Genomic DNA, 19,348 nt, shown 5'->3' with positions numbered 1-19,348 from the left:
TTGATTTCGTATGAACGACAATCTGTTTCGATTTAAATATACATATTTTAGGTTTCATTTTTGTTTAATTTCTAAAAAGTTAACAAACTTACGCTAAGCAACTAGGCAGAAAAACAAATCAATCATCAATTTACAAATTCAAACTGGACACATGTAGTTTGCACTGAATATTAACAAATTAAGTGTTTATTAAAAGCATTTAAATTCAATCCACCACCACCGAACCGCAAATACGCTTCGATTTTAGAAGTGTTTCCTCCCCATTCAAATAGTTGGCTCAAATATGTAGTTGCCATTCAATTCAAGGACAAAATCGAAAACGAAATAATTGTATCGTGTTCATTAAAGTTTAAGCATTTGCAAATTTATTGTAATGTATTAAAATTCAAATTAAAATCAAATCAAAAGTATTCGACTTGCATTTTCGATTTGATTCTGACGGTTTGTATCGATAACTTTTGAAACCTATTTCGATTTTTATATCGAGCTGCTTGTTTTTGGTACTTTCGTATTCGCGAAAGACGGCCACACTGTATTACTAACTCGCGTCGGCTTTCGGTGTTTTTTGTGGATTAAATTAAAACGAAAATAAAAATTGCAATTGCATTTATATTTTTGTTGCAATTAATTAACTGCCTGCCCTGCCGAGATGGTTAAACTAACGCCGGAGTTGATAAACCAGTCCATGCAATACATAAATCCATGCCGTGAACGCGAGCTCGATTTGCGCGGCTACAAGATTCCACAAATTGAGAACTTGGGTGCCACATTGGATCAGTTTGATACGATTGATCTCTCGGACAACGATCTGCGTAAGCTGGACAACCTGCCACATCTGCCACGACTGAAGTGTCTGTTACTCAACAACAATCGCATCTTACGTATCAGTGAGGGCCTGGAGGAAGTTATTCCAAATCTGAGCTCCATTATACTGACGGGCAACAATTTGCAGGAGCTGAGTGACTTGGAACCGCTTACAGGGTTCAAGAAGCTGGAGACCATATGTCTGCTTATCAATCCGGTGTCCACGAAACCAAACTACCGCGAGTATATGGCCTACAAGTTTCCACAGTTGCGTCTGCTGGACTTTAGGAAGATCAAACAGAAAGATAGGCAACAAGCTCAGGAGTTCTTCCGCACCAAGCAGGGCAAAGATATGCTCAAAGAGGTGTCCAAAAAATCGAAATTAAGCGCCGCCGCTGCACTGGCAGCCGAGGCAAGCAACGGCAAGACAGCAGCTGAAGGCGGACGTTTTGCCAATCCTGAAGATATGCAACGCATACGAGAAGCAATCAAGCGAGCGAGCTCCCTGGCGGAGGTAGAGAGACTGTCACAGATTCTACAGAGCGGCCAGCTACCAGACAAGTTTCAGCACGAATTGGAACAGAATGGGCACAACGGAACTTCAGCTGTGCCGGCTGTAGATATGGATTACTAAATCTAAATCTAGCCCTGTCGTCAGCTACCTTGTTAGTGTAGAATAATATATATTTTAATAAAAGTAGAGTCAGCGTAGAGTCAAATCTAAATAGATATCTTCTATGTTTATTATTATTCATCGATCTCAACAGGTTGCTGACTTTGTGTATTTTTCACAGAAAAAATCTCAAAATCGCAATACAACCAGCGATTATTTGTAAATATTTAAATCAAATGCACACACATAATTTACGTAATTCGCTAAAAGGGTTTCAACAATTTACAAACGGACAAAATAGGTATATTTAAGTTGGGCAATTAGTAAATATGCTTTGGCTCTGCAAAATGCATTTGCGGGAATAGCATTTGGACTCTGGAATTGGTTATTGTTATTGCTTGTATTGCAGCGTGGTCTTTCTCCTCACTTCTTCTTCCCCTCTCATTGATGCCTGCCTCTAATTTCATTGATATGGTTAGTATTATGAGTTCTTTGTGGCCATTATTGTGTCGTAGTGCAGTCCGGTGTAGAAGATGATCCACGTCACTAAAAAGCCGGCAAAGGATGTCATAAAGCCCTCCTTCACTAGTTCCCACACACCGCCGTAAGCATCCTCATCCACGTTCTGGAAGTTTATGGCATACAGGTAGACAACGCCACAGCTAATGCCGGCAAAACTGCAAAAGAATTCATACATATTTAGCTACAGCACGTTCTATATTTAGGCGCTGGCTCCACTTACAGTACGAGGCCCAGAAAGCCTTTCAACGGCACTATTCCCCAGATGATGCCGAGTATGATGCCAAACACCTGGCGTGACCAGTAGATAACATCTAGAAATTCATCCTGTAAATGTCAGAAAATTATAAGGGTACACAAGAAAAAAACATGCGCTGCTCTTTGGATAGCTCACCTTGTCTTCCCATTCGGATTTTGTCATTGCTCGCGCGCAAATTTCACGAAGCGACGAGGATTTGGTGGTGCCATTGGCATTACGTTCAATAGTATTCGTTCTAGTTGCCATTTTTTATGTGACCTACTTTTTTAACTAATACTTTCCACTCACTTAAAATTAATTAAAATTTTTTCACTATCAGTATGGCTATGCCGATATCATTTACAAGTTGTATTACCGATAAATTTGCCTAATCATTAATAGAACAGCTGTGGAGTTCGCTCATGCTCGCTCCAATGAACTAAAACGACTCGCACATGTTCACATGAATTTTATTTCATGCAACTCTGCTGTGGTTATGTGAGCGTGTTTACACTTTGATGAATACAAAAATGTTAAAACTAAGTACACTCTGCCTTGCAAATCCCGCTGTAATTAACGGTAAGTAGTCCATAGTTTATATTAATATACACTTTTATTTATTAAAAAAAAACTGTTGTTCACCGCGAAATAGCACAGCGGCATGTGGCGCTTAGTGCCGTACGCTGCGTCGATCAGGGCTGGCGAGCGGCAAAGGGACTGCCCGAGAATCCAAATGCATTTGGTCCACTCACAAATTTTCCGGATTACACATACCTGGACGGCAGACCAACCCCACTGGGCGTATGTATTTCAGAAGGGAATATAAATTGTAGTCTAACTCTTATTGCTTTGTAGTCCAATCAGCATAAGCGCCTACTGAAGCAACAGGAGATTGCGGCCAAAATTGTGGAGCTAAGCAGCGAATTAGACTTTGCGAAGGAGCGCCACGAACGTCTTAAAAAGCAGGCCCAGGCTGAAAAGCAACGCATCATACAGAATAAGCTGAAACCCAAAGGACATCTACTGTTAAAGAAGAAATAATTCTGTTAACTTAACCTTAAATGTAAATTAACTTTAATGTTATATTTCTATTACATAGACATGATTGTTAATCGGCTAACGCTTCACTCCAAACGGGTTTATTGTTTTTATTAATTTTTGATTGATTGAATGTCAAGTTCATTACGTGGTGGAAGACGTAGGCACCGCTTAAATGAATGGTAATTAAATTTGAATCTCAAAAAGTTCTTATGACGCGCTCTATCTGGCCAACAACCTGTCCTGCCAATTAGTTTGGCTAGCTCTCAACCCATGTGATATCTAGACTTCTCACTTTAAAAGAGAGTAACTCATATGTCACGTATGCTTTCTTTATATAATTTTATATGTAAACACGGAAGTATATACACATCTATATCGCTAGTAACAACGTTCACTGTCCTGCTCAATACTAAAAGATAGTGCTGGCTGATCGTAAGAATCACGTCTTGAAATGTTTATATGCCTTATAAATTAACAGTTGCAAAGCATTTAATGTTTACATTCCCAAAGCCGATACCGATTCTGACTTTTAGCTCACATTGTAATTATCAATTAGACGTGAAATATTTAAAATAAAAATTCAGAAAGGCCGAACAGGTGTACGAATCACAGGTCAGAACCTTTGCTAGCCTGCAAATAATGCTCGCATATAAGAAACAGCTAGACATTATATTTTCCACATTATATTTGCAAATGAATTAGAACTTTAATGTGCTATAATTAAATATTGATATATTTAGTTATTTATTTACGATCGGAGACGCTGCCCAGCCACCCAGCCATTCAGCCGCCCAGCAGTCCAGCAATGCATGAAGGAAATTTCCCACCAATTTAGTACAGACAAACAACAATAAGTAAGGCGGCAGATGTATAAAAATCTTCAACTGTCGAATTTATTGCAATTAATTAGCTGAAAGATACGAAAAGTATCACAACAAGCTGAAGACTGAGAGAAGCAGACAAAATAATAATATTCGTACTCTCACTTGGAGTAGGTGCTATATTTTACAATGCAGATCTGGGGCCGTTGGTTAGTAGAAACGTGCTTTGAAAACGTGCGCTAATAATGTCGTTGACCAAAGGCCACAAATTAGTAAAATAGCCCTCTAATTTGAACCACTCATTAACCCAGGGCGTATACGTGATAAATGTTGAAATGTTTCACTGCTGGATGCACTCGGCGTATTCTTAATATTCGTTAAAAATACATACATATATTTACGACTGCTACTATTGTATTTATCTACGAGCTTACAGTGATTATTTTTATTTGAATTGTACAATTTCACACTCAATATGGAGCAGCCAAAATATTGACAAATGCGTCGTTTATTTATGAAAAGTAATACATATATATATATATATAGAAATATTGTTGAAAACACATTCGCTGTTGATTGACTGATTGTGTTGTTGTTTACAAGTATCACTTATATTATTTAATTTTATGCCAGCAACATTTTGATATAATTAGCACAATTATATTTATATTAAATGAAATCAATTTACAAATCAAAAAATTTGAGTTGTAATATAAGAAACCAGAATGAATTTTTATTAAACAAGACCGCAAAAGAGGGGTAAAGATATGAGTTCTATATCGACAAATGAGATTTTAAGCCAACTTTAGGCATTTAAAGCTACTGCTTTATATAGTGGAAGTAGCTTAGTACAAGAAAATCTTACCGATGATAGCTAAAAATAATAAAATGTACCTATGAATCATTATGGCTATTTTAATATAGCCGACATGCTAATCTATGGCTATTTTTAAATTTCTGTACCAGGAATATCCTATATATATCGATATACATACATGAATGTAACCGCAAACAAAAATAACATTCCACAAATTAAGATGATTTAACTTGTCTAGCGACGACAATTTTCATGCTCATGGGAATTATACAAATTCCACACACAAGCTAAACTTAATTAAAGAATAAACAATTCATTTCAAGTTGTCAAATCTTTCCGCATTGTTAAAAGTTTTCCAAATGAAACTAGAATCGCGCACGCGGCAGATCGAGTAAATCAATTAGAGCCTGGACCACAGTGTGAATCATGAGAAGATGTCGCGACGCATACGAATCGAACCGGCTGCTTAAATCAAAGAGATCGTCGCAGTGACAGAAAATTGCGTCATAACATAGCGGGCAAGTGAAAATATAATTAAAAGCTATAGCAATAACAACATATGTATATTTTCACATTTGGGTGCGAAGAGGCACACTGAGTTTTTTTGTATATAAGTGTGTGATTCTTTGGAGTTCAGCATACAGAACCCAAACAGCAAACGATCCAAGCATATCTAGCAACTCAAGGATAAACACTGAAAGGATAATGGAGTTGAACGTAAGCAAGTCTTTACCATATTCTTTCTATACAATATATTATATATTATATGGTTCATTCACAGCAATTTTATACCTGGTTAAGCCTGCTACTCAGCATCATGATCTGTAAATTAACGCAGTGCCATGCCAAGCCCATATATTACGATGTTGACAGCTATGAGAGTGGGTATGGACGCAGCTACGATCACAAGAGTTACGATAACTCATATGCCTTCACCTATGGCAAGCCCCTCACATCGGATCATATTGATAAGCTAAACACCGGCTACTACTACGTGGATAATGGCTATATAGCGCCTGTGTCCAGCTCGATTGCCTCCAGTCAACGCAGTCTCTATCCATATAGTAGCGGCGAGTTTTCGGATAGTTACAAGTTCTCTCCCATCCTGCGCTATAGGAAGTCGCGCACAAAGCGCAAGAAGCTCTTCGTGCCCAACTTCTTTGGCTAAACTGAAAAAATGTCCTGGCCAAGAGAGACCACAGACTGATGCTGAATATTGTTATTTAGTATTGTTACAATGTTATCAACAAGTACCTTATCTAAATTAGACTAATAATACAGTTTTTTTTTAAATAAATATGTTTTCTAATCAAATATTAAACAAAAAACTTAGAACACAAACTTCATACTTTATTATACATTGCAGCTAGTAAACTCATACAAATATTTTGATTGGATTTTGTGAACAATTATGTAAATTAGCATAATCGTAGCACTCTTTCATTAAATTGCTAGTTGACTTTGACGGGTTAGTGTTAATCAACAAATAACAAGCATCAACTATTTTGTTAGATAAATAAAATTTATAATGTATAATTATTATACAATGTTTAATTTTTTTTCTTACATCAATATAATTTTAATAAAACTATAATTTTAATAATAACTAAATTTATATATACTTCATTTAAGTGTTTTATATTTTAAGGACAATAATTGAGAATGAAACTTGTGACAGTTTTTTTTTTGTGCTAACTGTGATTTTGAACATTTATAATTAATATATTTTATATTTACTTATGTTAAATCTATTTATATATTTACTTTTAGTTTCTGTTTTTTTTTTTTTTAACTTAAATTTTCCATATATAAATTGCATTTCTGTTAAACTGAGGAGCAAATATGTTAAATATTAACATAGATATGTTAAAACTGGAACAGCAACCAGTAGATGCAACAAAAAAATACTAAACCATATTGAGACAGCTGTTAGCTGTGCTGTCATCATTTGCAGAGGAAGAAGAGGAAGAGAAATTCGCGTCTGAAAAAGTATAAATTGGCTTTCCAAAAGCAAGATGAGTTTCATGCAACCAAGTCCCGTGAAATACGCCTGCTCATGTGGCATTCTGAATCCGATTAATAAACTCTTCTTTTGTCGCCATTGTCCGAAGTTGAGATGTGGCTTCTGCGTCTGCCATGAAATTGAGTCACACTTCTGCTCGAACTGCCTGGAGAACATTCCATCGTCGGAGGCCAGGCACAAGAAGAACTGCTGTGCCAACTGTTTTGACTGTCCTTGCTGCCAGCACACGCTCTCCGCGAGGGCCACCACAGTGCCAGTTGTGCGCAAAACGGAGGAGCCGAAGGACGGGGAAAGTGCAACGGAGGCCACACCCAGTCCAAAGCCCTCGGCGATGCCAACGACGAAGAAAATGTATTATTTGTCTTGTCTGTCCTGCCGTTGGACTACCCGTGATGTGGGCATACCCGATCAAGGCGTAGCGACGGGCACTTGGCCGGACAAAGAATGCCTTTACCAGGTGCGTTTCAATACCTTGATGGAGTATTATCAGTCGCTGGTACTGCAGGAGAAGCAAGAGAAGCAGGAGTTTCTGCGCCGCAAGACGCCCAAGCAGCACAAGTTTCCTAGCCTGACCGATCGCACAGGCCTCACAGTCTCACTAATACGTCGCCAGATCGGCTGGAGCGACAAAAGCATACCGAAGACAAAGCCCATCAACATAGCGGCTGCTGAGGCCAGTGCAGACGTTGAGGCTCTGCCAGAGGACATCTTCACGCAGCCCATAAATCTGCGTAACATCACAACGGTGGCCCAGCGGCACAGCCAGCCCGCCGAGCAGCCCGAGGCTGTGAGCAAACTCTATCCGCAGCGTCGTTCGTTGTGGATCAAGCGTTCGCTGCGCTGTCGTCAGTGCGAGCACAATCTGATCAAGCCAGAGTATCATCCCACATCCATCAAGTATCGTATACAGCTCTTTGCGAGCTACCATGTGCCGGAGGTGGTCATGGTGCGCTGTGAGCAGCCGCTGCAGCCTGGCCAGGCCAATGCGATATTTCTGAAGTTCACAAATCCCACAATGTACGACATGACCATAAGTGTGTTGGATGTGGCACCGCAGGATGCTCAAATCAGCCCGGATACTTTTCAGCAGGCATGCCGCATCAAGGAGGAGGCGATCACATCATCGCCGCTGCTCAAAACAACGGGCATCACTTTGGCCCGTCAGAACTCGATTAGGGAAGTGAAACGTGATGTGCGTGAATTGACGAATGCGAAAATTGTGCCACTAGAAGGTCCATTTGTGCTGAACCAACGCGATGATTCCAAGGAATTCGACGAGGATGTCCAGGCACCCACCGAGGAGCCGAAGTTCATAGTTTGGCGCAAGGCCAACAAAGTATTAATTCGTCTCGAGTTTACTCCTGCAGCTGAGCTGCAGTCGGGCAACACTGTCACTCTGGGCTTCTATATGCAGTATACGTACGTGAACACCGTGTCCAACACGCCCGATAAGAAGGAGCCGACTACACATGCTCTCTACTCAAGGATCTTCATCGAAGCTGGCGACATAGCTAATGCAGTAGCCAATTAATCCAAAAACTTATCAACATTAAAAACGAGCTCTAATCATGCTAACAACATATTATATTGAAATGTATTTATGCAACTAATTTAATGGAAAAACTGTGTTAACCCAGGCATCTCCTGCATCCACTCGTAGTATATTAAATAAACGCCTACGCTCTAATTCAAATCACCTTTGGCGCACCTGTCCACTTTTCACTCTCCTGCCACAAGAACTGTGCGACTTTCTCGTCTAGGGCTACTTTCGCCACATTCTTTGGCTTGCAGTCACTGAAGTATTGCCCAGTGACGTCATCCAAGTCGGGATCTATAGCTGCATAGATTGTGGTTTGAGCTCCATTCTTGGGAGTCTTCAGGAATAGCCAAAACAGCGGTTTGATCGTCTTAAAACTGTAAGTTATAGTTAGGTATTATATATAAGCTATATAAGTATGCAATTTATTTTGTTTATTACCTTAAGACGCTGTCTTTTCCAATGTTATAGTTAGTCAATATGTCCGTATCCACTACGCCCGGATGCAAGGCATTGACGGTCACGCCTGTGCCGGCCAAGCGCTTGGCCAACTCTCGAGTAAACATGACGTTCGCCAATTTACTTTGATTGTACGATTCGCGATCGTCATAGGATTTCTCGAGATTCAAGTCGTCCACGTGTATTTTGCCTACGGTGTGTGCTAAGCTGGAAACATTCACTATGCGACTTGGCGCTGATTTCTATAAGATAAAACATTCTGTAATATAATATATAATCATATTAAGTGTCGTATACTCTTACCCTCAACAAATCTAGCAATAGAATTGTCAGCAGAAAGTGACCCATATGATTGACGCCCAGCTGCAGCTCGAAGCCATCCTGTGTGAGACGACGCGTTACAGAGTAGACGCCCGCATTGTTGATCAGAATATGCAGTTGATTCTGCTCGGCCTTGAAGCTAATATGACATAATAATACATAATAATTACCGGTTTGTTTATCAGGAACAAGTTTCGCTGCTCACTCACTCTGCCACGAATTTGCGCACTGATGCGAGCGAGCTTAGGTCGAGTTGAAGGAAGAATACGTTTTGGTTATTCGTCTCCCTGATGATTTGTTTACGCGCCTCCTCTGCGCGCTGCTTATCCCGGCAGGCCATGTACACCGTAGCACCCCGGCGGGCCAGCTCCAAGGCAGTCTCCTTGCCAATGCCTGCATTAGCGCCGGTTATAATTACAACTTTACCCGTCTCATCAGTTTCCTTTGTGAATTGGCCACCCTGCATGTACTGTCTAAGATAATATAAATATCACCTATAGTAAAAGTAAATAGGAAATCAATCTATAGCCAACCTGATAATGTAACCTGCAAACGCGATGGCTGTTGGCCATATTATGAACGGACTGAGTAGGCAATCGATGAATATACACATTTTTTTTGCTTTGAAGGTCTTCACTGGGCCAAGTCCAAACAATTACTAGCTCCGAACGGATTTAATTTCGACATAAGTACGAGCCCAGTCGATAACGTTCGCAATCACTGCACAGTGGTTCCGCTTATATGACGCTGGTGGCCAAAAATAGCTAGCTGAAATTTGTTTCTGGGTAGTACAGATGTATTTCGATGGCAAAAAGTGAACGTTGAAAATGTACTGAATGCATTTCTTAAGGTCAATCGCATTAGCTTTCTAGCCTTTTCCTATTATGTTAAGTTCCAGCAAATTATAAATAATTTGCATTTTTTCGGCATTCGTGCCCTTTTCTAGTCACCGTGAAAACCCACAGTTAAAAGATGCTCTCATACAATAAAAATATAAAAAAAAAAAACATTTGCAAAGCAAATACCAATTAGTAAAGTAAGCTCAACATGAAAAAAACAAGGGCGTTCTCGACTAGGAGATACCCTGAACCAGTGTGCACTGTGCAGTGGACAAATAAATAGTAAAGTTTGAGATAACGAGTAACTCTTACACACACACATATGTATTACACACATATGTATTATACAATAATATATTTTAATCTGATTTCCTTGTGTAGGTCACTCTCACGCTCTCTTCCCACAGCTGCTTGGCGGACTGATTATCCATAGCAGCGGGCGCTACCTTCTTCTCTTTGCAATCGCTGAAGTAGACGCCAGACACTTTTTCCAAATCTGGATCGAGAGCTGCATATAGTGTGGTCTGAGCTCCGCTCTTCGGTGTCTTCAGAAATGGCCACAATAAACTTCTGATCACAATGCGTCCAAATGTGCCGTTCAATATCTTCATGTGCCTGCCCAGCTCAGTGTCCACAACGCCCGGATGCAGAGCATTCACGGTCACTCCAGTGCCCTCGAGGCGTTTGGCCAATTCACGTGTAAACAAAATATTGGCCAATTTACTTTGGCTGTAGGCAGCGCCCGGATCATAGTACTTCTCGCTGTTCAAGTCGCTAAAATCAATACAGCCACGCGTGTGGGCCAAGCTGGAAACGTTGACAATGCGGCTGGGTGCACTTTTCTGTGACAAATCAAGTTTCAAATCAATAAGTTGAAGCCCCTCAATTAAATATAAACTAGTTTACCTTTAGCAAATCGAGCAGCAGGTTGGTGAGCAGAAAGTGACCCAAGTGATTCACTCCCAGCTGCATTTCGAAGCCATCCCTGGTTACCATGTAGGGGCAGCGCATAACACCCGCATTGTTAATGAGTATGTGCAGCTTGTCTTGCTCCTTTTTGAAACTAATAAAAATGTCAGTTCAAAATAAAATTATTCATTAAAAATTCAGTAAATGCTTACTCAGCCGCAAATTTGCGAATAGATGCCAGAGATGCCAGGTCAAGTTTGCGGAAGAATATATTCTTGTTCTTGGTTTCTTCTATAATTTCGAGACGTGCCTGCTCTGTTTTAGCCTCATCCCTGCAGGCCATATAAACAGTGGCGCCACGTCGAGCCAGCTCCAAGACAGTCTCCTTGCCAATGCCAGTATTTGCGCCAGTTACAATCACAACTTTGCCGGTTTCATTAGTCTGCTTGGTGAACTGCCCGCCCTGCATGTACTTTCTGAAAAACAAAGAGAACAATTTGTTATTAATGATGTACATAAAATGTTTACATATATTATCAATTAGCACTGATTATACCTAAGAAAATAAATACCAAGGCCAAAGAGTGCGGGCCAGGCGATGCAGAGGCACGAATCACAATCAGTTAGAGACCACATAATTGCTTAAACAAATTATTAACTACTCGTCACAGAGGCAGTCAGAGCACAACTGATGTGAATGCTACTGCGTATAACGAATGTGAGTCAACGATTCCGACTGATAAAACGACAGTCACGTCGCTTACTAGTTGCGAGAAATGTGAGCTCAAGCATACAATAATGTTGAAATCGATAGATATACAAATTTATTATGTACAGTTAGAATTAAATAATCAGAATGAATTTATACTACATTCTCCAAAGAGTAACTGCATTTTATTCAGTCTTTACATCTAGTATCTCTGCACGTGTCCACTTCTCGCTTACGGCCCAGAGCCATTTGGCGACTTGCATATCAGTTGCTGCAGGCGCTGGCTCTTGAATCTTACAGTCGGCGAAATATGCACCGCTTACGCCTTCCAAGTCCGGATCGAGAGCAGCATATAAAGTAGTTTGTGCCCCGTTGCGCACAGATTTCACAAATGGCCAAAACAGGGGACGAACAAATAAGCTGCAATTTAAATCGGTTATCGAACTGAGAATCCAACTGCTACAGTTTATATCCATCTATAAATACCCTGCAAAGAAGTTGCTAAAGAAGCTCATGTGTCTGAAGATATCGGTGTCCACTATGCCTGGGTGCAAAGCGTTCGCCGTGACTCCAGTTCCCTCTAAGCGGCGGGCCAATTCTTTTGTAAACAAAACGTTCGCTAGCTTGCTCTGATTGTAAGCCTTAGCCTCATCATAGGACTTTTCACTATTCACATCCGTCATGTTGATTTCACCGCGCGTGTGCGCCAGACTAGAGACATTTATAATGCGACTGGGAGCCGATTTCTACGATATACGTGAATGTAAATACTTGGGGAACATAGCTGCGCCAATTATTATACCTTGAGGATGTCTAGCATTAAGTTGGTCAGTAGAAAGTGACCCAAGTGATTGACCCCCAGCTGCATCTCAAAGCCATCAGCGGTCAGCGTGCGTGGACACCGCATGACACCTGCATTATTGATGAGTATGTGGAGCTTCTCCTGTTCCCGTTTGAAACTGCAAGCAATCAACAATTGTTTAGGGCTTGCTCGAAATCAACAGGTGAACAACAGATGGGACCTACGTGGACACAAAGTTACGTATAGAATCCATGGAAGCTAAATCACATTGCCGGCAATACACATATTTGTTTTTCGTCTCTAGGACAATCTCCTCTCGTGCTTCTTCGCACTTTTTCATATCCCGACAGGCCATATAGACTGTGGCTCCCCTCCTTGCCAGCTCCCGCACAGTTTCCTTGCCTATGCCCGTGTTGGAGCCGGTCACTATAACGACTTTGTTGCTTTCATCGGTTTCTTTTGTGAAATTGGTGCCTTGCATAAGATCCCTTCAGGTGGGAAATATTTTTGTTTGTTTTCATCATATTATGACTTAAACGAATGGCAACATACTTTACAAAACAAGCGCCACCCACTGTAGTTCCAACGACGCTCAACCAGAAAACTGGGCGACTCTTCAGAAATGAAGAAAACGACATTTTATACGCGGATATAATAATAAACACGGGTGTGAACAGTTCTACGTGCTATTATGCATAGATGTGCGTTCGCGATGTCCATGGGTTTATCGACGTTAAAATACCCTGGGACGAACGAAGACTGCGATTAGGAGCTCTTTATTCATCGCGAAGTCAAGCAATTACTGTGTTTAAATATTTTGATAAACATTTTTTTTAATGAAACTAACATCTTTGTAATAAGACGGCTTGATGAGCGTATTGAAAATACCTATTTAAATTGTGAGCTCATTATGTTCCTGTCTAGGGTATTCGGCCCAGGGTTGCTACTCATTAGACTTTATAAATTTAAATTTTAATAATTATACTTACTTAATATATGACACTATTAGATCTATTCCCACGAACCAAGCCACCCACGACCAGAAAATACTGGCAAGAATTTTAATCATTTTTAGAAATATGTTTGATTTAAGCGCAAATTAAAAACAATCTCTTCCTCTTTGTTTAAATTAAAATAAAAGAACAGGGTGTATCAAGTGCACACAAATTTGTCAGCCAGAGACGTGGGTTTGTTGTGTTTATTCAATAACGAAATTTTACGTAAATAAAGTAAACGTTTGCTGGCAGCACTGTTCACGAATATATAATATTGTTTGCTATTTGAGAGTTGAGTGACAGTACAGTCAGTGCCAACGGAGACGCACTCAATAATAAACAATTAATCCAAAATATAATGCGTCGAAATGTGTAAGTCAACGCCAACTCGACTCGATTCGAGTCGATGTCTGCTGCCTGAGAATCAACGCATGTTTCATATTTCATATTCCATATTTCAGGCGCCAACAACAGTATAACTGGGAGAATGCGAAATCAGACGGTATGGATGATATATATGCTGCGCCCGCTATCGACGATGCATTTATGGAAATGGTGCAGTTCGCAAACGGACCTGGTAACGGCCACACGAAGATGCCGCGCTCAGAGAACACCTTGGAGGTAAAAGTACAGGAGGGAGACACATTGCAAGCATTGGCGCTGCGCTTTCACTGCTCTGTGGCGGACATCAAGCGCTTGAACAAGATTGATCGGGACAATGAGATACACGCGCATCGAATTATTCGGATTCCAGTTACAGTGCACAACGTACTGCTGGGGGCAAGTAATGCGGATGCGCTGCCTGCCGTTCATCGTAGTGGGAACAATAGTCCCAGGCACAATCTTGATCAAGAACCGGCCATTGAGCGTAATCCACTGGAGGATGCACGCATGATGCTGGATGAACGCCTTTTGGTGGCTGCTGTGAATGCTTCTGGTACTGTAGCTGGCGAAGTTCCAGCATCAGTTCGAAGGGATGGCAGTAAATTCTATGATGGCAGATCGGGTTATCCAGATGATGAGGGTGAGTATATTATTTATTTTTTTATGATAAGGTGGCTGGCATTTAGTTATCATATATTTAAAAATTCCAATGTGAATGCTTAACAGCTCTTAGAGCTGGCCAACCAAGCAAAGTAATTTTGCATTTGAGTCGCCCTGTATATATGTTAAGTCTTCTGTTAAGTAAGCAGCGAAGTTGGGCGCAGACAGCAATTTGTTTAGTCATTGGAAATACGGCCACACTCGTCATTAAAAATTGCCAGAAAACAGAAGCGTTGGCGATAAAAAACACATAAATTTATTAAATATTTCGCTGTTGAACAACTAAAACAAGATGCCGGACTATCTGGGAGATGATCAGCGTAAAGTTAAGCATGACGAGAATAAGGAGGATAAGGAAATTAAATCGCTAGACGAAGGCGACATCGAATTGCTTAAAACGTACGGGCAGAGCCAATATCACAAGTCCATAAAAAATATCGAAGAGGACATACAAAAAGCCGTGAAACAAGTAAACGAGTTAACTGGCATTAAGGAGAGCGATACAGGCTTGGCTCCGCCTGCTCTGTGGGACTTGGCAGCCGACAAGCAGATACTCCAAAATGAGCAGCCTTTGCAGGTTGCGCGTTGTACAAAGATTATCAACGCTGACTCCGATGATCCCAAGTACATTATTAATGTGAAGCAGTTCGCCAAGTTTGTGGTAGACCTAGCTGATTCCGTTGCACCTACGGACATTGAGGAAGGCATGCGTGTAGGCGTTGATCGCAACAAGTATCAGATTCACATACCGCTGCCACCCAAAATCGATCCCACGGTGACGATGATGCAGGTCGAGGACAAGCCAGATGTCACCTACAGCGACGTCGGTGGCTGCAAGGAGCAAATTGAGAAATTGCGCGAAGTTGTAGAGACACCGCTGCTGCATCCTGAGAAGTTCGTCAATCTGGGCATTGAACCCCCCAAGGGCGTGCTCCTGTTCGGTCCACCTGGTACGGGAAAAACTCTATGTGCCCGTGCTGTGGCTAATCGCACAGATGCTTGCTTCATTCGCGTCATCGGCTCTGAGCTGGTGCAGAAGTATGTGGGCGAGGGCGCACGTATGGTGCGTGAACTGTTCGAGATGGCCCGTTCCAAGAAAGCTTGCTTGATATTCTTCGATGAAATCGATGCCATCGGCGGAGCACGCTTCGATGACGGTGCTGGCGGCGACAATGAGGTTCAGCGTACTATGTTAGAGCTAATCAATCAGCTGGACGGCTTCGACCCGCGTGGCAACATTAAGGTTCTGATGGCCACCAATCGGCCCGACACACTTGATCCTGCGCTTATGCGTCCCGGCCGTTTGGATCGTAAGGTGGAATTTGGATTGCCCGACCAGGATGGCCGTTCACATATCTTCAAGATTCACGCCCGCTCAATGTCCGTGGAACGTGACATTCGTTTCGATCTGCTGGCACGTCTGTGCCCCAACTCGACCGGCGCTGAGATTCGGTCCGTGTGCACTGAGGCGGGCATGTTTGCCATACGTGCCCGCCGCAAGGTGGCCACCGAAAAGGATTTCCTTGAAGCTGTCAACAAGGTTATCAAGAGCTACGCCAAGTTCAGCGCCACTCCACGTTATATGACCTACAATTAAGTTTACGTTTTATATATCCTCAATTCTCTTTCGTTTGCTACGCTGTGAGCCTTTAAGTCTGCTACTGTAACTGCTCCAGCTGGGCAAACAGTAAATAAAAGATCCAAAATATATAGTATACACCATTATTCCGGGGGCTTCGATTGCCTTTCTTTTCTTGATGCGTTTATTTGTGTAATTTTGCATTTCACTTTTGTTTACACGCAGTCAACATGGATAAACCCTTGGACGACAGCACGGCTCTGCTGGATGACATGCTGGTGGACAGGCATGCGCCCATTGTTCGCCCCATTCCTGGTCCGTCGTTGCGGGCGATCGACTGGTCTGGCTCTGACTGTGACATGTCGTGGATATGCCTGTTGATATTTATACTCGCACTCTGTGTTGTCATCCCGTTGGTCTATGTCATATACCTGGCGGAGCATCCACATCACAATCATACCACATAGCCGAAATGAATGAACATCCGCTCGTTCCATTCCAAGTGTGCTACAATCTGAACTCTTCCCCCTCCCTCTTACACTTCTTAGCTCCAAGACCAATGCATTTCAAATGCAGCAGCTGCGAGCCATAGAATTTATTTTTATACAAATATTTAATTCATAGAAATAAAGTACCAATTGTGACTTGTACAATATCTACAAAATAATATAGACTTGAATTGATAGCCAAATCTCAACTGATGATTATTTTAACTGTGGTAAAACAATAATTAATCGTTTCTTTATTGGTACATAACACTAGTATGTATAACAGTTTATTGGTACACGACACTCTATGTATAACAGTTAAATATATTGGGTCGATCGATATCGATATAGGGGTCATTTTAAATGGGGCTTTTGAGTAGCTTAAAGCAAATACATATATATTAAATATTTTTATTAATAGTATCCATGGATATAATAAGTAATTATGTTTAGCTATAATAAATACAAATTAAAATCAAACTATTCGCGCACACTGGGCGTAAAATATAGTTCTAAGTACTGTCTTGAATACTTGATATAATATTCTCCTCTGTGGCCATGGCACATGGTTATCGATATTTGGTGTTCGTTTTGGTATGCGGGATGCTGTGCGCCATTATTGTGCATATTCCTTGACTCACGGCGGAATATCATCCAATGGCGTTTGTACAGCGTAAATTCAATTCAATTCAATATTCACTTAAACTTTAAGTTCTCAAAGAAAGCAATATTGCTGCGAAGGAATCCTCGACGGACGGGCACAGGACTCGCTGGCGATGCAATGGGTATGGCTGACGGTAGCCCATCCGAGTGCATTGAAGGATCGCTGTCAGTGTTGGTAAACGTTAAAATTAATGTCCAATCATATCAGCAGGGCTACCTACGTTTCCAGGGAGGATAAATCGGAGGCTATGGTGGATTCATCGGCCACCTCGGCCATGGAGACGGCGTGCTGCAGCATTTGCCTGCGCGACTGCGGCGTGCCGGGCTTCTCAGGTGTAACGGGCGTATCAGGTGCTGATTTCATTAGCCTGGCCTGATGCTGCAATGTCTGAAATGTGAACTATAAGTGAACTGTACAATTGGATATATGTAATGTCATTTACCTTGGCGCGCCAACGTCTCTCGGGCTGCGTGCGTTTGCTGGTGAGCAGGAAGGCTTGCGCCAGAGCCTTGACCGAGGGCAAGGCATGCACCACATCATCCTCAACAGCGGGTTTCTCTGAGGGCGCAGCTTTTACCTCGGGCTGGGAAAATAAATGAAATTCTTATGATTCGCTCACCTGGCAGCTGCTTGACTCACCATTTCATCATCGTCTATGGACAGCACTTGACTTGGCTCAATTAGCCGTCGCTTCGGCTGCAGAAAACGAAAAGCTGGCGGCGTGGAGCCCCGCGTCGGTGTCACCGTGGGCGAGGAGCAGACATTGGGCGTGCTGTCCGCAGGCCCAAATTGCAGCACTACGGGCCGTTCACGTTTCCGTGATGCATCTATGGAGTTGCTATTGCTGTTGCCGTTGCTGTTGCTGTCGTCGACGTCGGCGGCGGCGGAGGAGGAGGAGGTGTTGGTAGTGGCTGCTCCGCCCAGTGCCGACTCCATAGATGACGTAGTTGTGGACGTGCTCGTCTTAATGACTGTCGTCTCCTGCTTATTGAAATCGTAAACACGCACGGTATCCGAATCATCGCTAGTCGTCAGCACTGACTGATTCGATTGGCTATCCAGGCTGCCCGCCTCCAGCACCTGGGCGGGCACAGCTGTATAGATACTTTTGTTGTCACCAGACATATCGGGGAGTGTATCCTCCTGTTTCTGCTGCAGTTGCTCCTGTGGCTGCTCGACGGCCTTTTGGCTTGTTTTGTGAGCCTTTTTTAAGGAAAACATTGATTTTTTTTTGGGTTTTGGGTATTTCGTGTTCGTTTGTTGTGTTGTATTGTATTGTTTAGGTACATTTGGTAGATTTGGTACAATATTGTATGCATGTTGGTTAGTTTTTGGAAAAAAGAATTTGTTTAGGTACAATCAAATATTGGAAGCACAGCTGAATGTTAGCTTGGCAGATCGATATATTTATATATGTATATGGACATATATATGGATTGTGATGTGTACATGTGATGCATATGTGTGAGTGTGTTGGTGTGTGTGATTGATTGATTGATGTACAAGCAGCAGCAACAGCATGCATACAAAATTCAAATACAGCTACAAAAACATTAAAAATTTCTATTGATGCGAGTTATATATTGTATTTATATATAGCAGAAAGTGAAACAAATGCTGTTAGTAAAATGCCAAACACATACAATAATTATTTAAATAAAGATTCACTCGATTCCTCGATTGGCTTTGTACTCACCCCGCAATTAGCAAGCAGCTTTTTTACTAAAAACATTTGTTTCATTTTTTCGACTTTTATTATTTGTGTTTGTTTAACTTTTGGCTTTATTTTGTATTTCTATTGTTTGTTGTTTTTAATATATATTTATATGTATAAAAAGAAGTTAGAAGTAAAATGAATAAACTATGTGTGCATACAAGAGTTATTTTTTAATAATTTTTTAAAATTAACAGCAACAAAATCAGATTTTAAATAAAAATAAACATATAAAGAAAATAGTGCTGCGTATTTTAGAGCGCATTAGCATTAGGCAATTAGCAATTACAATTATTTGTTGTTGTTTAAGATATTTCTATATGTATATTATATTGTAGATTAGATAGAACTCAGTTCTCGATAGTAATGTGAATGCAAAAAATTTGTTTGTGCTGCAGTTCATTAGGATTTT

At 41.3% G+C, this 19,348-nt stretch overlaps 11 protein-coding genes across 16 annotated transcripts in view; 6 read left to right on the top strand and 5 right to left on the bottom strand.

Annotated features, from left to right (window-relative positions):
- The first annotated feature begins 511 nt into the window (after positions 1–511).
- U2A (small nuclear ribonucleoprotein polypeptide A'-like U2A) lies at positions 512–1,529 on the top strand. Its single transcript, XM_018103414.3, has one exon. It carries the CDS (start codon positions 650–652, stop codon positions 1,436–1,438), a length of 789 nt encoding a protein of 262 aa, XP_017958903.1. The 5' UTR covers positions 512–649; the 3' UTR covers positions 1,439–1,529.
- On the bottom strand, positions 1,514–2,590 carry LOC108653101 (GEL complex subunit OPTI). Its single transcript, XM_089261499.1, has 3 exons — positions 2,331–2,590; positions 2,160–2,263; positions 1,514–2,094 (listed from the first exon to the last, which is right to left on the bottom strand). The coding sequence occupies exons 1-3, from the start codon at positions 2,439–2,441 to the stop codon at positions 1,899–1,901; spliced, it is 411 nt and encodes a 136-aa protein (XP_089117625.1). The 5' UTR covers positions 2,442–2,590; the 3' UTR covers positions 1,514–1,898.
- Positions 2,591–2,594: 4 nt separating this feature from the next.
- mRpL52 (mitochondrial ribosomal protein L52) lies at positions 2,595–3,308 on the top strand. Its single transcript, XM_018103421.3, has 3 exons — positions 2,595–2,753; positions 2,827–2,975; positions 3,030–3,308. The coding sequence occupies exons 1-3, from the start codon at positions 2,693–2,695 to the stop codon at positions 3,213–3,215; spliced, it is 396 nt and encodes a 131-aa protein (XP_017958910.1). The 5' UTR covers positions 2,595–2,692; the 3' UTR covers positions 3,216–3,308.
- A 2,164-nt stretch (positions 3,309–5,472) lies between these two features.
- On the top strand, positions 5,473–6,148 carry LOC108653102 (uncharacterized). The gene is made up of 2 exons (XM_018103420.3): positions 5,473–5,570; positions 5,635–6,148. The coding sequence occupies exons 1-2, from the start codon at positions 5,559–5,561 to the stop codon at positions 6,019–6,021; spliced, it is 399 nt and encodes a 132-aa protein (XP_017958909.1). The 5' UTR covers positions 5,473–5,558; the 3' UTR covers positions 6,022–6,148.
- Positions 6,149–6,756: 608 nt separating this feature from the next.
- Positions 6,757–8,569, top strand: DCTN4-p62 (dynactin subunit 4). The gene has a single exon (XM_018103396.3). The coding sequence runs from the start codon at positions 6,869–6,871 to the stop codon at positions 8,405–8,407; it is 1,539 nt and encodes a 512-aa protein (XP_017958885.1). The 5' UTR covers positions 6,757–6,868; the 3' UTR covers positions 8,408–8,569.
- LOC108653091 (Retinol dehydrogenase 1) lies at positions 8,443–9,939 on the bottom strand. The gene is made up of 5 exons (XM_018103406.3): positions 9,727–9,939; positions 9,403–9,666; positions 9,176–9,332; positions 8,855–9,114; positions 8,443–8,790 (listed from the first exon to the last, which is right to left on the bottom strand). The coding sequence occupies exons 1-5, from the start codon at positions 9,804–9,806 to the stop codon at positions 8,565–8,567; spliced, it is 987 nt and encodes a 328-aa protein (XP_017958895.1). The 5' UTR covers positions 9,807–9,939; the 3' UTR covers positions 8,443–8,564.
- Positions 9,940–10,327: 388 nt separating this feature from the next.
- LOC108653092 (retinol dehydrogenase 12) lies at positions 10,328–11,678 on the bottom strand. Its single transcript, XM_018103408.3, has 4 exons — positions 11,498–11,678; positions 11,154–11,417; positions 10,939–11,095; positions 10,328–10,874 (listed from the first exon to the last, which is right to left on the bottom strand). Exons 1-4 carry the CDS (start codon positions 11,575–11,577, stop codon positions 10,392–10,394), a joined length of 984 nt encoding a protein of 327 aa, XP_017958897.1. The 5' UTR covers positions 11,578–11,678; the 3' UTR covers positions 10,328–10,391.
- Positions 11,679–11,742: 64 nt separating this feature from the next.
- Positions 11,743–13,183, bottom strand: LOC108653090 (retinol dehydrogenase 13). The gene is made up of 5 exons (XM_018103405.3): positions 13,005–13,183; positions 12,677–12,940; positions 12,453–12,609; positions 12,137–12,396; positions 11,743–12,070 (listed from the first exon to the last, which is right to left on the bottom strand). The coding sequence occupies exons 1-5, from the start codon at positions 13,088–13,090 to the stop codon at positions 11,836–11,838; spliced, it is 1,002 nt and encodes a 333-aa protein (XP_017958894.1). The 5' UTR covers positions 13,091–13,183; the 3' UTR covers positions 11,743–11,835.
- Positions 13,184–13,428: 245 nt separating this feature from the next.
- On the top strand, positions 13,429–16,767 carry LOC108653096 (lysM and putative peptidoglycan-binding domain-containing protein 4). Its single transcript, XM_018103413.3, has 3 exons — positions 13,429–13,819; positions 13,909–14,471; positions 16,296–16,767. Exons 1-3 carry the CDS (start codon positions 13,806–13,808, stop codon positions 16,535–16,537), a joined length of 819 nt encoding a protein of 272 aa, XP_017958902.1. The 5' UTR covers positions 13,429–13,805; the 3' UTR covers positions 16,538–16,767.
- On the top strand, positions 14,513–16,216 carry Rpt1 (26S proteasome regulatory subunit Rpt1). Its single transcript, XM_018103403.3, has one exon. It carries the CDS (start codon positions 14,784–14,786, stop codon positions 16,086–16,088), a length of 1,305 nt encoding a protein of 434 aa, XP_017958892.1. The 5' UTR covers positions 14,513–14,783; the 3' UTR covers positions 16,089–16,216.
- Positions 16,768–16,774: 7 nt separating the features above from the next.
- Positions 16,775–19,348, bottom strand: part of M7BP (Myosin-7a binding protein) — a 41,916-nt gene continuing 39,342 nt past the window's right edge. For 4 of the 6 annotated variants that reach the window (XM_089261634.1, XM_089261638.1, XM_089261637.1 and 1 more), the window contains 4 exons: positions 17,862–18,425; positions 17,665–17,805; positions 17,443–17,609; positions 16,775–17,384 (listed from right to left, as the gene is read on the bottom strand). In XM_089261634.1, coding sequence (XP_089117760.1) covers positions 17,255–17,384; positions 17,443–17,609; positions 17,665–17,805; positions 17,862–18,425 — 1,002 coding nt within the window. In that variant the 3' untranslated portion in view covers positions 16,775–17,254. Of the gene's footprint in view, positions 17,385–17,442; positions 17,610–17,664; positions 17,806–17,861; positions 18,456–19,348 lie in introns of all 6 variants that reach the window. The other 2 variants (XM_089261635.1, XM_089261636.1) reach the window with 1 other exon arrangement.

The sequence above is a fragment of the Drosophila navojoa genome, chromosome 5 (assembly GCF_054131105.1).
Source record: "Drosophila navojoa isolate 15081-1374.11 chromosome 5, UAZ_NAV_1.0, whole genome shotgun sequence".
In the NCBI taxonomy this organism is placed as follows: Eukaryota; Metazoa; Arthropoda; class Insecta; order Diptera; family Drosophilidae; genus Drosophila; species Drosophila navojoa.
Note: the sequence above shows the minus strand (reverse complement) of the source record. Positions and strands in the feature narration are given on the sequence as shown.

Bases quoted from the DNA above. Each gene is read 5' to 3' on its own strand.
- U2A (XM_018103414.3), top strand. From the start codon at position 650: ATGGTTAAACTAACGCCGGAGTTGATAAACCAGTCCATGCAATACATA.
- LOC108653091 (XM_018103406.3), bottom strand. From the start codon at position 9,806: ATGTGTATATTCATCGATTGCCTACTCAGTCCGTTCATAATATGGCCA. The intron at 9,667-9,726 runs GTTGGCTATAGA...ATATTATCTTAG, and splicing joins TTTGCAGGTTACATTATCAG to ACAGTACATGCAGGGTGGCC. The intron at 9,115-9,175 runs GTAAGAGTATAC...TTTATCTTATAG, and splicing joins TATTGCTAGATTTGTTGAGG to AAATCAGCGCCAAGTCGCAT.
- LOC108653090 (XM_018103405.3), bottom strand. From the start codon at position 13,090: ATGTCGTTTTCTTCATTTCTGAAGAGTCGCCCAGTTTTCTGGTTGAGC. The intron at 12,941-13,004 runs GTATGTTGCCAT...TCCCACCTGAAG, and splicing joins GGTGGCGCTTGTTTTGTAAA to GGATCTTATGCAAGGCACCA. The intron at 12,610-12,676 runs GTAGGTCCCATC...GATTGCTTGCAG, and splicing joins ATACGTAACTTTGTGTCCAC to TTTCAAACGGGAACAGGAGA.
- LOC108653101 (XM_089261499.1), bottom strand. From the start codon at position 2,441: ATGGCAACTAGAACGAATACTATTGAACGTAATGCCAATGGCACCACC. The intron at 2,264-2,330 runs GTGAGCTATCCA...TGACATTTACAG, and splicing joins AATCCGAATGGGAAGACAAG to GATGAATTTCTAGATGTTAT. The intron at 2,095-2,159 runs GTAAGTGGAGCC...ATTCTTTTGCAG, and splicing joins GGCTTTCTGGGCCTCGTACT to TTTTGCCGGCATTAGCTGTG.
- LOC108653096 (XM_018103413.3), top strand. The intron at 14,472-16,295 runs GTGAGTATATTA...GTTTACACGCAG, and splicing joins GGGTTATCCAGATGATGAGG to TCAACATGGATAAACCCTTG.
- Rpt1 (XM_018103403.3), top strand. From the start codon at position 14,784: ATGCCGGACTATCTGGGAGATGATCAGCGTAAAGTTAAGCATGACGAG.
- LOC108653092 (XM_018103408.3), bottom strand. From the start codon at position 11,577: ATGTGGTCTCTAACTGATTGTGATTCGTGCCTCTGCATCGCCTGGCCC. The intron at 11,418-11,497 runs GTATAATCAGTG...TTTGTTTTTCAG, and splicing joins CTTGGTATTTATTTTCTTAG to AAAGTACATGCAGGGCGGGC. The intron at 11,096-11,153 runs GTAAGCATTTAC...CATTTTTATTAG, and splicing joins ATTCGCAAATTTGCGGCTGA to TTTCAAAAAGGAGCAAGACA.
- DCTN4-p62 (XM_018103396.3), top strand. From the start codon at position 6,869: ATGAGTTTCATGCAACCAAGTCCCGTGAAATACGCCTGCTCATGTGGC.
- mRpL52 (XM_018103421.3), top strand. From the start codon at position 2,693: ATGAATACAAAAATGTTAAAACTAAGTACACTCTGCCTTGCAAATCCC. The intron at 2,754-2,826 runs GTAAGTAGTCCA...ACCGCGAAATAG, and splicing joins AAATCCCGCTGTAATTAACG to CACAGCGGCATGTGGCGCTT. The intron at 2,976-3,029 runs GTATGTATTTCA...ATTGCTTTGTAG, and splicing joins GCAGACCAACCCCACTGGGC to TCCAATCAGCATAAGCGCCT.